The sequence below is a fragment of the Megascapheus bottae genome, chromosome 4, assembly GCF_031878675.1.
Source record: "Megascapheus bottae isolate mThoBot1 chromosome 4, mThoBot2.hap1, whole genome shotgun sequence".
NCBI lineage: Eukaryota > Metazoa > Chordata > Mammalia > Rodentia > Geomyidae > Megascapheus > Megascapheus bottae.
This window is the reverse complement of record NC_143512.1, coordinates 6,832,905-6,845,111: the sequence shown is the minus strand read 5'-3', so window position 1 is coordinate 6,845,111 and position 12,207 is coordinate 6,832,905. Positions and strand designations below refer to the sequence as shown.

General features: G+C 38.0%; 1 protein-coding gene across 1 annotated transcript in view; it reads left to right on the top strand.

Annotated features, from left to right (window-relative positions):
* Positions 1-12,207, top strand: part of Stk32a (serine/threonine kinase 32A) — a 121,656-nt gene that overhangs the window by 27,271 nt on the left and 82,178 nt on the right. The window contains exons 3-4 of the mRNA XM_090331086.1: positions 8,687-8,742; positions 10,001-10,152. Coding sequence (XP_090187212.1) covers positions 8,687-8,742; positions 10,001-10,152 — 208 coding nt within the window. The remainder of the gene's footprint in view (positions 1-8,686; positions 8,743-10,000; positions 10,153-12,207) is intronic.

The window sequence follows — 12,207 nt, the reverse complement described above, 5'->3', positions numbered from 1 at the left end:
TTAGGCATTTTCATATATATATAAAATTCAATCCTTGTCAAAATAGAAGAAGTGCTCTTTGAATATGATGTCTTTGGGGAATAATGAGAAATAGATAAGGTCATTAGTTGGGAGGTCGGTAGGACTGGTGGCTTTAAAGAGGAAGAGAGGTCTGAATTGACATACTCTCTTTTGCCATGGGATTCCTTTCTCAAGGTTATAATGTGGCAAGAAGTCCTCACCAGATGCCAGCACTGTGAACTTGTACTTCCAGCTTTTTTGTTGTTGATGTGGTATAGAGGAATCAAACCTGGGGCTTCATGCATGCTAGGCAAGCACTCTACCACTGAGCCACATTCCTAGCCCTTACTCCCAAGACTTGGAACCAAGAGCTAATTGAACCTTTCTCCTCCTGGAACTCCCCCTCTTTCTCCCTCCTCCTAGCCTCCCCCTCCTCGTGGGAGGGATACTAGGACTTAAACTCAGGGCCTTGGTGCTTGTGTGTTCATAACTGACACTCTGCCATTTGAGCCATTAGCTCTACTTCTGGCCTTTTTTGTTGTTGTCACTTTTTTATTTTCCTGGTAGTTAGGAATCTTATCCTGGAGATAAGAATTACATGGACTTTCCAGATTGGGTTGGCTTCAAGCCAACATCCTCTGAACTCTGCCTCCTGAGAAGCTAGGTTTATAGGCTTGAGCCACCAACAACTGATAAACTTTCATTCTGTATAAATTATTTAACTAACTGAGGTAGTTTGTTTTAGCCCAAAGAAACTAACATTTAACTCAGGAATAATATGAAGAGAATGATAGGAAAGAAAATGATTGAGAGTTTTTCAACATGTCTCTGAGGGTTATTTCCTTTTTTAAAATTTGTGTTTGACAATGCATCTGTTCAGTGTAATCCCCCAGCCCTCACCCGTCCCTTCCGTTTTCCCAGTTTCAGTAATAAAGGCCTCTAGTATACTTGGCTATATGCTCATGGATGAGGATGGCTTTCTCTGCTCTAAATTCCTTTGTACTCCAGTCTTCACACAAAAATGGTGCTTGCATGGCTTTGAACATGAATCAGTTTTACTTCTTTAAGTAGAAAAAAATGAATTGTTCTAAGGCTTTGAAGAAAACTGAAACGTAATCAGAATAAGACTTATATGGAATCTGAACTAAACACTTCTATGCCACTCCTTATCTCATGACTTTAGTATATTTCCTCTGCTAACTTTATTTTTTGGCCTGCTAACCTCCATCCTCTAAGCTCAGCAATTTGTTTTCAGGTTATGGAAGCTTTGCAACACAGGAAGAACAACATATTTCCAGATCAAAAAATCCAATGTAAGGGGGCCAGGAGTTTGGCCTAGTGGTAGAGTGCTTGCCTAGCATGCATGAGGACCTGGGTTCAAAAAAGCCAGAAGTGGTGCTGTGGCTCAAATGGTAGATCTCTAGCCTTGAGAAAGCCCAGGCCTTGAGTTCAAGCCCCAGGACTGGCAAAAAAATTCCAATGTAAGAATGCAGATTGGAATGGCTTGGGTCACAGTCTCATTTTCTGGCCATTGCCTGTGGTGAGGAGTGTGGGATATGGTGATTGATAGGTACTAGTGTCCTGATGATAATATAAACATTGGTAGGAGCCAGCTCTTACATAGCTCTGTGCAGCCTGTCTTATTGTTTGTGCAAAAGAAAGGTGAGTGCAGTCAATTACCTATGTGAAATGGGGTGTAGCAGAAGGCAGTGTTGGAGGGTAGGGACGGCATTCACTTAGATAGGACTTTACCACTCTGCCACTGACCAATTTTGGCCTTAGGAAAATTATTTCATTTCTCTGGGCTGTAGTTTATGTGGTAGTAGTAACATTTCAAAGAGTTGTTCAAAAAATGGCATATTTGAGCCAGATGTTGGTGGCTGACACCTACTCAGGAGGCTGAGACCTGAGGATTGCTGTTCAAAGCCAGTTCATGAGACGCTTATCTCCAGTTAATCACCAGAAAAGTGCAAATGGCACTGTGGCTCAAGTAGTACAGCATTAGCTTTGAGTGGAAGAGCTCAGGGATGACTCCCAGAGTTCAAGCCCCATGACTAACAACCATATTTGAGTAACATGTTAAGGACTGCAGAAGCAGGACCTTTGGTGTGCTGAGTTGTAATTTTCATGTTGAATGCCTTTACCTTTAAAGAGGCACAGTATAAGCAGTGCCATATTTAAGCAGAAAATCATATCACAAAGTAAACTAAAAAGACAGGAGAAACTTCTTTCATCCTTCCTGTCCGCTCCTCTGCTCTGGAGAATGTATCTTTTTTGGTAAACTGAAGTTAACGAGACTGGTTTAATCTGCTAGAAATTAGGAACTCAGAGCATCTGCATTTAACATTGCACTTTATAAGCAAACAATGTACTAAACACTTATTAACATAACCAAGATATGGTGATCCTATTCTTGCAAAGTACCCAAAACCATCTACCGCTTAGCAGTCGCATTGGCATAAGTGCAGACAAGAATTTGTCAAGTGTTGTTTTTAGCTTTTATTTGGATCAATAATACGACTTTCTGACAACCTTGGAACTAATAATTTTCGTTGTTCTGTGTATTTTGGATCAATAATTTAGTATAAGGATATACCATAGAAAAATATTTTCTCTTTTAATTATAATTTTATATTTATTAAGCACTTATAGAAAAGTTCATATCAAAAACTTTTAATTTACGGCTGGGAGTTTGGCCTAGTGGTAGAGTACTTGCTTAGCATGCACAAAGCCCTGAGTTCGATTCTTTGGTACCACATATATAGAAAAAGCCGGAAGTGATGCTGTGGCTCAAGTGGTAGAGCTCTAGCCTTGGGTATGCCTAAGGATAGTTCTCAGGCCCCAAGTTCAAGCCCCAGGACCAGCCAAAAAAATCTGAAAACTTTAAATTTAATATTCACATTTGTTTTTAACTGTCTGAAAATAAAGGCCATAAATCTATAGGGGCAAAAAAGAAATAATCAGTACATTTGACTATATAAAATTGAACACTTCTTCACTATTTAAATGCTTTTAAGCAAAAAACTATCTAGAGAGCCTGGGGGAAAATATTCCTGAGATGTACTGAAGAAAAAATTAATTTACTTAATATTTTTAATTGTACCCCCAAAATCAAAAAGCTAATGACTCATTAAAATAAGAAATATGATGAAGATACATCCATTTTTCTGAAAAATACATGCAGACACTGATGCAGCTTACTTGTTATGAAGTTATAAGACATGCAAGATAAATAATTTAGTTCTTCCCGCTTGTCAGACCAAGTGCAGTTGATGGAATGATTTCTAATGTGGTTGGCAGAGTGGGAGGCAGGAAGTCATTTCTACAAGTCATTGGTATGGAGGAATGGGTATGTACCCAATGTGTTCTCTTTGGGAGGTATGGGTTTGTACCGAAAGTGTCCTCTTTGAGAACTAATGGCGATACACATTGCAGAAGACATTTGCATGCACTTGGGATTGCAGTTCTATTTCTCTAAATTTCATTTGCAAATGTATCCACAAAAGCACACGAAGGATATTTGAAGGAATATTGCCAGCAATCATAGATAATTCAACCATCTTTCAAAACTCATCAGTAAATGACACATTGGAAGAAAAAGGACTTGTTTAAAATAATTAGATTTGTACGTGATGAATAGACAGAGACCAAAGAGTTAAATGGAAATATTAAACCTTAATGATTAACGTACATTGTTCTTGCTATCAAAAAGGTATACATCTAAGCAGAGGGAAAAAAATATCTAGCGAATTTGCCCAGTGATTGTTGCTTTGTGAAAACAAATAAGAAATGGAAATGGAAAGAAGACCTAATTTTCAAACAACAGTTTTACTTAAAAATTGGCATGCATAACTCTCAGTTTTCACAGGGGCCAGACATTGTACTTATAGATTACAGTGTCTCATCTTTGAAGCCACGTGCACGTTAGGCTTAATTAGCTCTGTTTTCTAGCTGGGGCATTGTGATTTGGAAAGTCTGAGTAACTTGTCCAGGGTCACACAGCTGGTGTCCTTGTTCTCGGATCAATGGAAAGATTTACATAAACGGCAAGATGTGCCGTTCTCAATAGATCCCCATATGTTGATGATTTGCTACTTACTAAGGCTGGAATCAATTTTTTTTAGGAAACAATACATATGCTTTCAAGTATTTTTAGTTCAAAACAAAAAAAGTGGATTTTCAGCTATACCTTCTAGAATGTTCTCCAAATTCCAAAGGTCAGAGTATTGTTATAAACCCTAAGAAGATTTTTCTTTCTTCAACACAGCTTAGCCTACAGAATGTTGAGTTTGGGAGATGGAAAGAAACAAAATTATCATTGTGTGGTCTCAGAACCAACTCAGTGATTAGGGAACGCCTTGGAAGAGCCTGCCTGATTCCTATAACTCTAAAACAAGAGAGGAAGAAATTCCACGCATGTCCTCTGATTCTGTGTATGGGAAGGGAAGATGCAAAAAAAAAAGGAACGACGGAAGGAACGACGGTTAAGGCAGAGGAGGTGTTGCTCAAGGGTAGAGCACAGGCCTGGAGTGAATAATGTAGAATGCAGTCTTGAGTTCAGGCATTTGTGCCCCCACCCCACACCATCCAGAAAGAATACATTATGTTGACCATGTCAGCAGTGGTTAGATTGAGCTGAAAAGCAGAGGCAAACCCTATGTGTCTGGAATAATACTGGATTTCTGCCGACAAAATAACCCACAAATTTCTGAATTGGTTTCTGTCTCTCTAATGCTGCCTGAGTTCTTGAAGTTGGTAATTAGTAATTCTCTTTTTGAATAAGGGACTCTCTTCCTGTCACTTTTTCTCTGTCACTGGTTTCCTCTTCTGGTGTATTTGTTGACTGGACATAAGAGCATACATAAGATGACTTTATGCCCTCAAATAAGATGTTAGACACCCATTGTTTTCTGATATCTGACATTTAACAGAACATGTTAATTATATTACATGTAATTACATTACATCTTTATCATTTTAATTAAAGCCTAACAATTCTTTGTTAAAGATCAACTCATGGAAAAAAAAAACAAAACTTCATGCTTTCTAGATACTCTGCTTGAAGATTCAAAATGCCATTACGATATTCTAGGTTAGACTGCTAATGGAAATAAATCAATGAATTATATTGTATTTGCTCAAAGTAAAATCTTGGACTTAAAAATAAATCTTGGTCCATGTTTTTTTTATTTTTTATTTTTTGTGAATTACTTTATTTTTTCTATATATTTTTTATTGTACTTAATAGAAGGGTTACATTATATTCACCAGATAGAAGGTGCATTACTTCACATACATTGATACCCTTTCTCATGTCTTGGTCCCCATTTCCCTCCCCTCACCCCCGCCCCTCATCTTATTTTCCCCCATTCCTTATCCAATTTCAAATAACCAAATATGCATATATACAATATTTCAGATAACAAGGTGAAATACTGTAACAATATGAAATAACCAAGGGACAGCAAAAGAGATGAGAGATAACATAGTACATTAAGGTTAACAATCACTTTTGTTTCTATATCCTGGTGGTCCTTTCATTTAGAGACATACTATATGACCTTATGTATCTAGGTTTTGTTCTATTGTAAATCTCTGCTAGGAGAGCCCAAGGTTTCTATTGATTATGACAAATGAGGGAAACCATTGAGCCTATGTTCCTTTGAGTCTGGCTTACTTTGCTTACTATGATTTTTTCGAAGTCTTTCCACTTCCTTACAAATGGGGCAATGTTCTTTCTGATAGCAGCACAGAATTCCATTGCGTATAAATACCACATCTTGTTGATCCACTCATCAACTGAGGGGCATCTGGGTTGGTTCCATATCTCTGCTATGGTAAATAGTGCTGCAATGAACATCATTGTGCTAGTGGATGTTTTTTACATGCCCCAAATAGTCAATATTATACAACTTATTAGGACTGTAAAGAAGTAATTGCTTCAACCATTTCAGAATGCAACTAAAAATGTGTACAAAAGTGTTTTGTGAGTTATTTTGATCACAACTGAAAAACCAAACAGCTAAAATAACATGTATATGAAACTTCAATAAAAATTTAGAGGTAATTATACTACTTCTATATAATTGAGGCATTTCTGGTCTAGTATTTTTTTCTGAGAGGTGAGGAAGTTGCTGAGACTACAGCTTGAGCCTATGGCATCCTGTTCTTAATAGGCTTTCATTATCCAATTGTATTTGAACTCAAGCTCTTAAGTAGGTAGAATTTCAAGCATCAGCCATAGTCACCAGCTAGTTTCTAGTATTTTCTTTATTTTTCTATTTCATTTTAAATGTTATCACTTATACTATAGCTAAACTTATTTTCTTATTATTTTATTTATTTTGTCAGTCATGGGGCTTGAACTCTGGCCCTGGGTGCTGTCCCTGAACTCTTCAGCTCAAGGCTACTGCCCAACCCCTGCAGCCACAGTGCCATTTCTGGTGCCTGCTGAGTTTGAACCACAATCCTCAGATCTCAGCCTCTTGAGTAGCTAGGATTACAGGTGTAAGCCACTGCACCTGGCTTAAACTTGCTTTCTCTTTCTTTCTTTCTTTCTTTCTTTCTTTCTTTCTTTCTTTCTTTCTTTCTTTCTCTCTCTCTCTCTCTCTCTCTCTCTCTCTCTCTCTCTCTCTCTCTCTCTCTCTCTCTCTCTCTCTCTCTCTCTCTCTCTTGTTTCTTTCTTTCTTTCTCTTTTTTGTCAGTCATGGGGCTTAACTTCAGGCCTGAATACTGTCCCTTAGCTCATTCACTCAAGACTAGTGCTCTCCCACTTTGAGTCACAACTCCACTTCCAGTTTTCCAGTGGTGAATTGGAGATAGGAGTCTCACAGACTTTCCTACCCAGGCTGACATTGAACCGTGATCCTTAGATCTCAACCACTTAAGTAGCTAGGTGTGAGCCACCAGCTCCTGGCTTAAACTTATTTTCTAACTCATTCATGGGTTTTGTGTCTGAAAAAATAGTTCCTTAGAGAACCAAAGTGTTCATACAACTCACATTTATAAGGAAGCAAGTATTGTGAGATTTTTGTGTCCTTGTACTTTATTTTGACCATTTGTGGAGAATCAACACTGTGATTTAGGACTCAGTTTGTCTGAGTCAAAAAGGTTCATAGGTTACAGGGAAAACAGCTAAAGGGTGCACATTATATGGTCTCATGGAAACTGTAATGTAGTAGATGAAATAAGCTCAGAATTCATGAGGTTTGTCAGTACTTTTTTGGGTAATTCTCATCTTATCTTGGCGTGGAGAGTCGAATTACAGGTGGGGAAATGGGTGCGTGGAAATTCTGTTTTGTTTTAAAATCTTGAATTCAAATCTGAGTCATTGGTAAAATGCACTTTAAATGACTTTCTAATATAATATCCATTATACTAGAAACAGTGATTTGAAAATTCAGAAATAGAAGTAATGAGGAAGGGATATTTAAAAAAAAATGTCTGAGCTTCAGAAAACTCAGACATTCAATGGCCACCTTCCTATCTCTTATTTTCCTTCAGGAGCTTCTAAGACAATTATTGTTGGTAAAAAAAATAAAGACAAAATAGGGGGCCAGGAGTTTGGCCTAATGGTGGATTGCTTGCCTAGCATGCACAAAGACCCAAGTTTGATTCCTTGGTACCACATACACAGAAGAAGCCAGAAGTGGTACTGTGGCTCAAGTGGTAGAGCTCTAGCCTTGACAATGCCTGAGGACAGTGGTCAGGCCCTGATTTCAAGTCCTAGGCTTTGAAAAAAAAAAAAGACAAAATAGGCCTTTAGATGAGAGGTTCTTTCTTGTCTTTTCAATATTTTCAGAATAAACTTTAAAAACCTTTCCCTTGAGATTTATTTCTTTAACTCCTTATTCCAAGACAAGACCCCAAAGTTAAACAATTTCTCAAGATCTTGAGGGCATAATTACTTCATCTTTGACCTTCTTAGCATTCAATGGGATGTTTAATTTTCCCACTTATTGTCATGACAAATTGATGGATCTTTTTCTTAATAGATCTCATGAGTCTATCGATTTCATGAAGATATTTTGTTCTTACTCTACCATTAACTGTTGCTCTGAAACTAAGCTGTGTGACTACATAGCAAATGCTCAATAAGTACTGCTGTGTATGTATGAGCGAGAGAAAGAGAGAGAATGTGTGTGTGTGTGCACATCTGCGTTACAGTATTGGGGTTTGATAGGTTTTGAATTCAGATACTCTCACCCTTGCTTAGCTTTCTTAAAGCTGAGCCATATCTCCAGTTCTTCAATGATTTATTACAGGAGTATTTGTGTGTGTGTGTGTGTGTGTGTGTGTGTGTGTGTGTGTGTGTGTGTGTATTAGGGTTTGCTGTCACCTTGCTTTTTCACCTAATTATGGTACTCTACCACTTGAGCCACGGCTCCACTTCTGGCTTTGTGGTGGCTAATTAGATTTTTGAGCCTTAGGGACTTTCCTGCCTAGGGTGCTTTTGAACTGCAATCCTCAGATGTAATTATACTACTTGGACTTACCAGAGATCCTTAAATCCAGCCTGCTGAGTAGCTAGGATTACAGAAGTGAGCCAATGGCAGATAAATTGACAAATTAAGTAGCTTGGCATGCTGTTTTAAACACGACACGTCTGTTCCACGACAGTCCATTCTTTATTACGGTTTGAGCAATTCTTAATACTGATGTTGTTCTTCTTTTTGTTGTTTTCCAGTCAACTTTGACCACTTTGAGATTTTGCGAGCCATTGGAAAAGGAAGCTTTGGGAAGGTGAGAATGGAATTGACCTCTGTCTAGCGCAGTTGTGTAGCAGTAACTAGAGCTGCTAAAAATGCAGGTTATTGAAATAGTGGGACACAAGGAAAAAGCAGTTAGAGCTGTTTATGAAATAGACATTTATATAAAATTGTTTCCGCAAACTGAGAAAAGTGTGTGGAAAAAGTAGCTACATAATAATGAACCCTATACTGTTCTTATAATCATCTCATTCAAGCCAAAAATTACTCTTACTGGAGCTTGAGAGCTTCCTTATACCCTAAAGTAAATTCAGAGTTGAGACTTACCTTCTAATTTCTCCAGTAGCTATTGTCATTGTAAGAATTTTCTCTTTTCAAATGGGAGAGGAGCTACCTCATTTCTATTTCTGTTTCCCCAGTTGTACCATGTTTTTATTTTCAAAAACCTACTCTGAAAAATATACATGGCATAACTGCTTTTGCAAGAATCTTCTAGAATCAAACTTTAATTTTAACTTACCACATGTGCCATATATTAAGACATTTCATATCTCACAATTAAACTTACATTTACTTTATTGTTTGAGTCTCTAAAGGAACTGTAACATTGTAGACACCATATCTCCTGTACTCTTGTGTCTGGAGTTCCTTTCATTGCAGCTCCCAGGCTGGGAACAGAAATGAATGGTGTCGTTTATCCTGGCTGCCTAGTCATATCCCTATCAGCCACTTAGGCAGAATTAAAGATATGTGTTGTTGCTGTTATTGGAAGATGCCTGTTATAAAAACAGATTATTGTATGTTTTTTTAAAAAATCCTAGAATTAATTAGTTAATTAATTAATTGTGCCAGTCTGGGGTTTGAACTCACAGTTTGGCCATTGTTCCTGAGAGATTTTTGCTCCAAACTAGTACTCTTTTACTTGTGCCACAACTTCATTTCTGGCTTTTTGGTGGTTGAATAATACATAAGAGTCTCACTAGATGTTCCTTTACTGGTCTGGCTTTAAACCATGATCCTCCGATCTCAGCCTCCAGATTAGCTAGAATCACAGGCAGGATTATCAGTACCCTGGCCCCAAATTTTATTTTATCTATTTATTTTTAAGTACAGGCAAACTTGTTTGAGAACATTATGATTCAAGGACTGTTCTCGTGCTTGAGGACAAAAGGCCAATTTTACCCTGAAATCGGACCTAAGTAGGAACTTTAACATCATCAGAGACTATTCAAGTGATGAGAGACATTCTAGCCAGGCGAAATCATCTGGTGTCTCTCGACTTGCCTCCTCAGGTCTGCATTGTACAAAAGAATGACACCAAGAAGATGTATGCCATGAAGTACATGAACAAACAGAAGTGTGTGGAGCGCAATGAAGTGAGGAACGTGTTCAAGGAGCTGCAGATCATGCAGGGCTTGGAGCATCCTTTCCTGGTGAATTTGTGGTAAGCCGTGTGGTGAGAGCTCTATATGGAAATGCCTCTGTCATCCTCTCTGATCCCTGCCACAGCAGTCTGTCTGTGGCCTGGTTAGCATCTTGGCACAATCCACCTTTGGTTTTGGTCTTCTTGATTTCTTTTGGTTTTTATAATGAGAGAAAGCTTTGACTTTTCTTATTCTGTGCTGGAGACTGAATCCGGGATCTTCAGCATGCTAATCAAGTGCTCTGCCAAAAGGTTTTTTTTTTTTTTTAGTTCAAAATAAGTACTGCTTTTCCAGTGCCCTTCCGTGTCCTTGAGGACAATATTTCCTTCCTTCTTCCCTCCTTTTCTCCCTTCCTTCCTTCCTTCCTTCCTTCCTTCCTTCCTTCCTTCCTTCCTTCCTTCTTTCCTTCCTTCCTTCCTTCCTTCTTTCTTCCCTTCCTTCTTTCCTTCCTTCCTTCTTTTCTTCCTTCCTTCTTTCTCTCTTCCTTCTTATTTTTGTGTGCTAGTTTTACAGCTTGAACTCACAGCCAGAGTTCTGTCCTTGATGCTTCTTCATTCAAGGATGGCACTTTACCACTTGAGCCATAGCTCTGCTTCCAGCTTTTTGATAGTTCATCAGATAAGAGTCTAAAGGACTTTCCTACCCAGACTGGCTTCAAACTACAATCCTCAGATCTCAGATCCCCAAGTAGCTAGGATTTTAGCCATAAGCCAGATGGCTTATTTCTTTTGTTTTCATACAATTTTTAAAATTATTTTGTCATTTTACAGAGCAATTTCAATTCTATATCAGTTTGTAAAGTACAATACATATTGATCTATGCCAACCAATAGTTTTTCAAGCATTGTAATTAAGGAGATTGATAAGAAATGAATTTAGATGTCTTATCCCTCACACTTAGTTTTTCTCATGAACCATGCAACAGGGACTTTGGTGGCAAAGTATAATCTCAGCTGTCCTCATGAAATTGAACTTTCAATCTTGTACAAATCTTTTCTCCTCGAAATAATTGATAGTAGAACTAGTTTCTTGGCATTATATTTCATAAACAGGTACAGATATGTGTGACCTGGAAAAAGAATAAGAGTTAACATTCTCATCCAATAGGTCTGAAAAGAGCTGAAGTTGTATCTGTTCTCAGAACTATTACCACACTCCAAATAATGAAAAGCTGCAGTATCTATTACCTCTCCTTTTCTTGAGGTCTTTCATGTTCCTCTCTCATTTTGCTCTCCTTTAAAAAAAATGTGTCCATTATGTTGAGAGCTGGTTTTTAAAGTTAATTCAGTACGATCGTTTAAATATGCATACCAAGCAGTTTTCACTTACCAGTGAAAAGCAGAGGAAAAAAGTCTTTCTCCAAAAAATGCTAATGGAAAAATAATTGAGACTTCAGTATGTGTTCTGGACCATCTTGTAGAAGAATCAGTGCATAAAACTTGCCTCCATCTGTCTTTAACTAATACAGTTCACTTAATATACAATTTGCTCAATGCCTCTATGCCACCACTGAAAATAAGATGGCTCTCTGTGACTTGGAAATTGATCTATTACAATTTGTGTGCTACTTAGACAAGAGGGGAGTCTAATTTTGGCTCAGCCTCAGTGTATTTAATCAGCATTTTATAGGAGCCTATTCAGACTGCTGCCGTGTATAAAGAAAAAGTGACTACGACTCTCACTTCCGTACGAATCATCAGCTAGGCTTCTTCACTTCATCCTGAGAATGACAAGGTGCTGTCACCACAGACTCCATTTATTCAGTCATGTCTTCCTTCTTTAAAAGTTCAGCAGGCTCATTTCCTTTTCTAAAGGCTCTAACCTCTCCATAAGGACACATGTGAAACTGTGCCCTTTGTGTTTCAGTCATTCCTATGAAGCCAAAGGTGATTTCATTAAAATGGGGTGTTGATGTCACATGGGTATATGGTATTTATAACGGGACAGAGTTTAAAGGCTTTGTCATTTGGGTATAGAATAATTTACTTTAGCAATCGTTTAGGTAAGGACAATAATATTTATTTAAAAGTTAGGCTGGGCTGGGAGTTTGGCCTAGTGGTAGAGTGCTTGCCGAA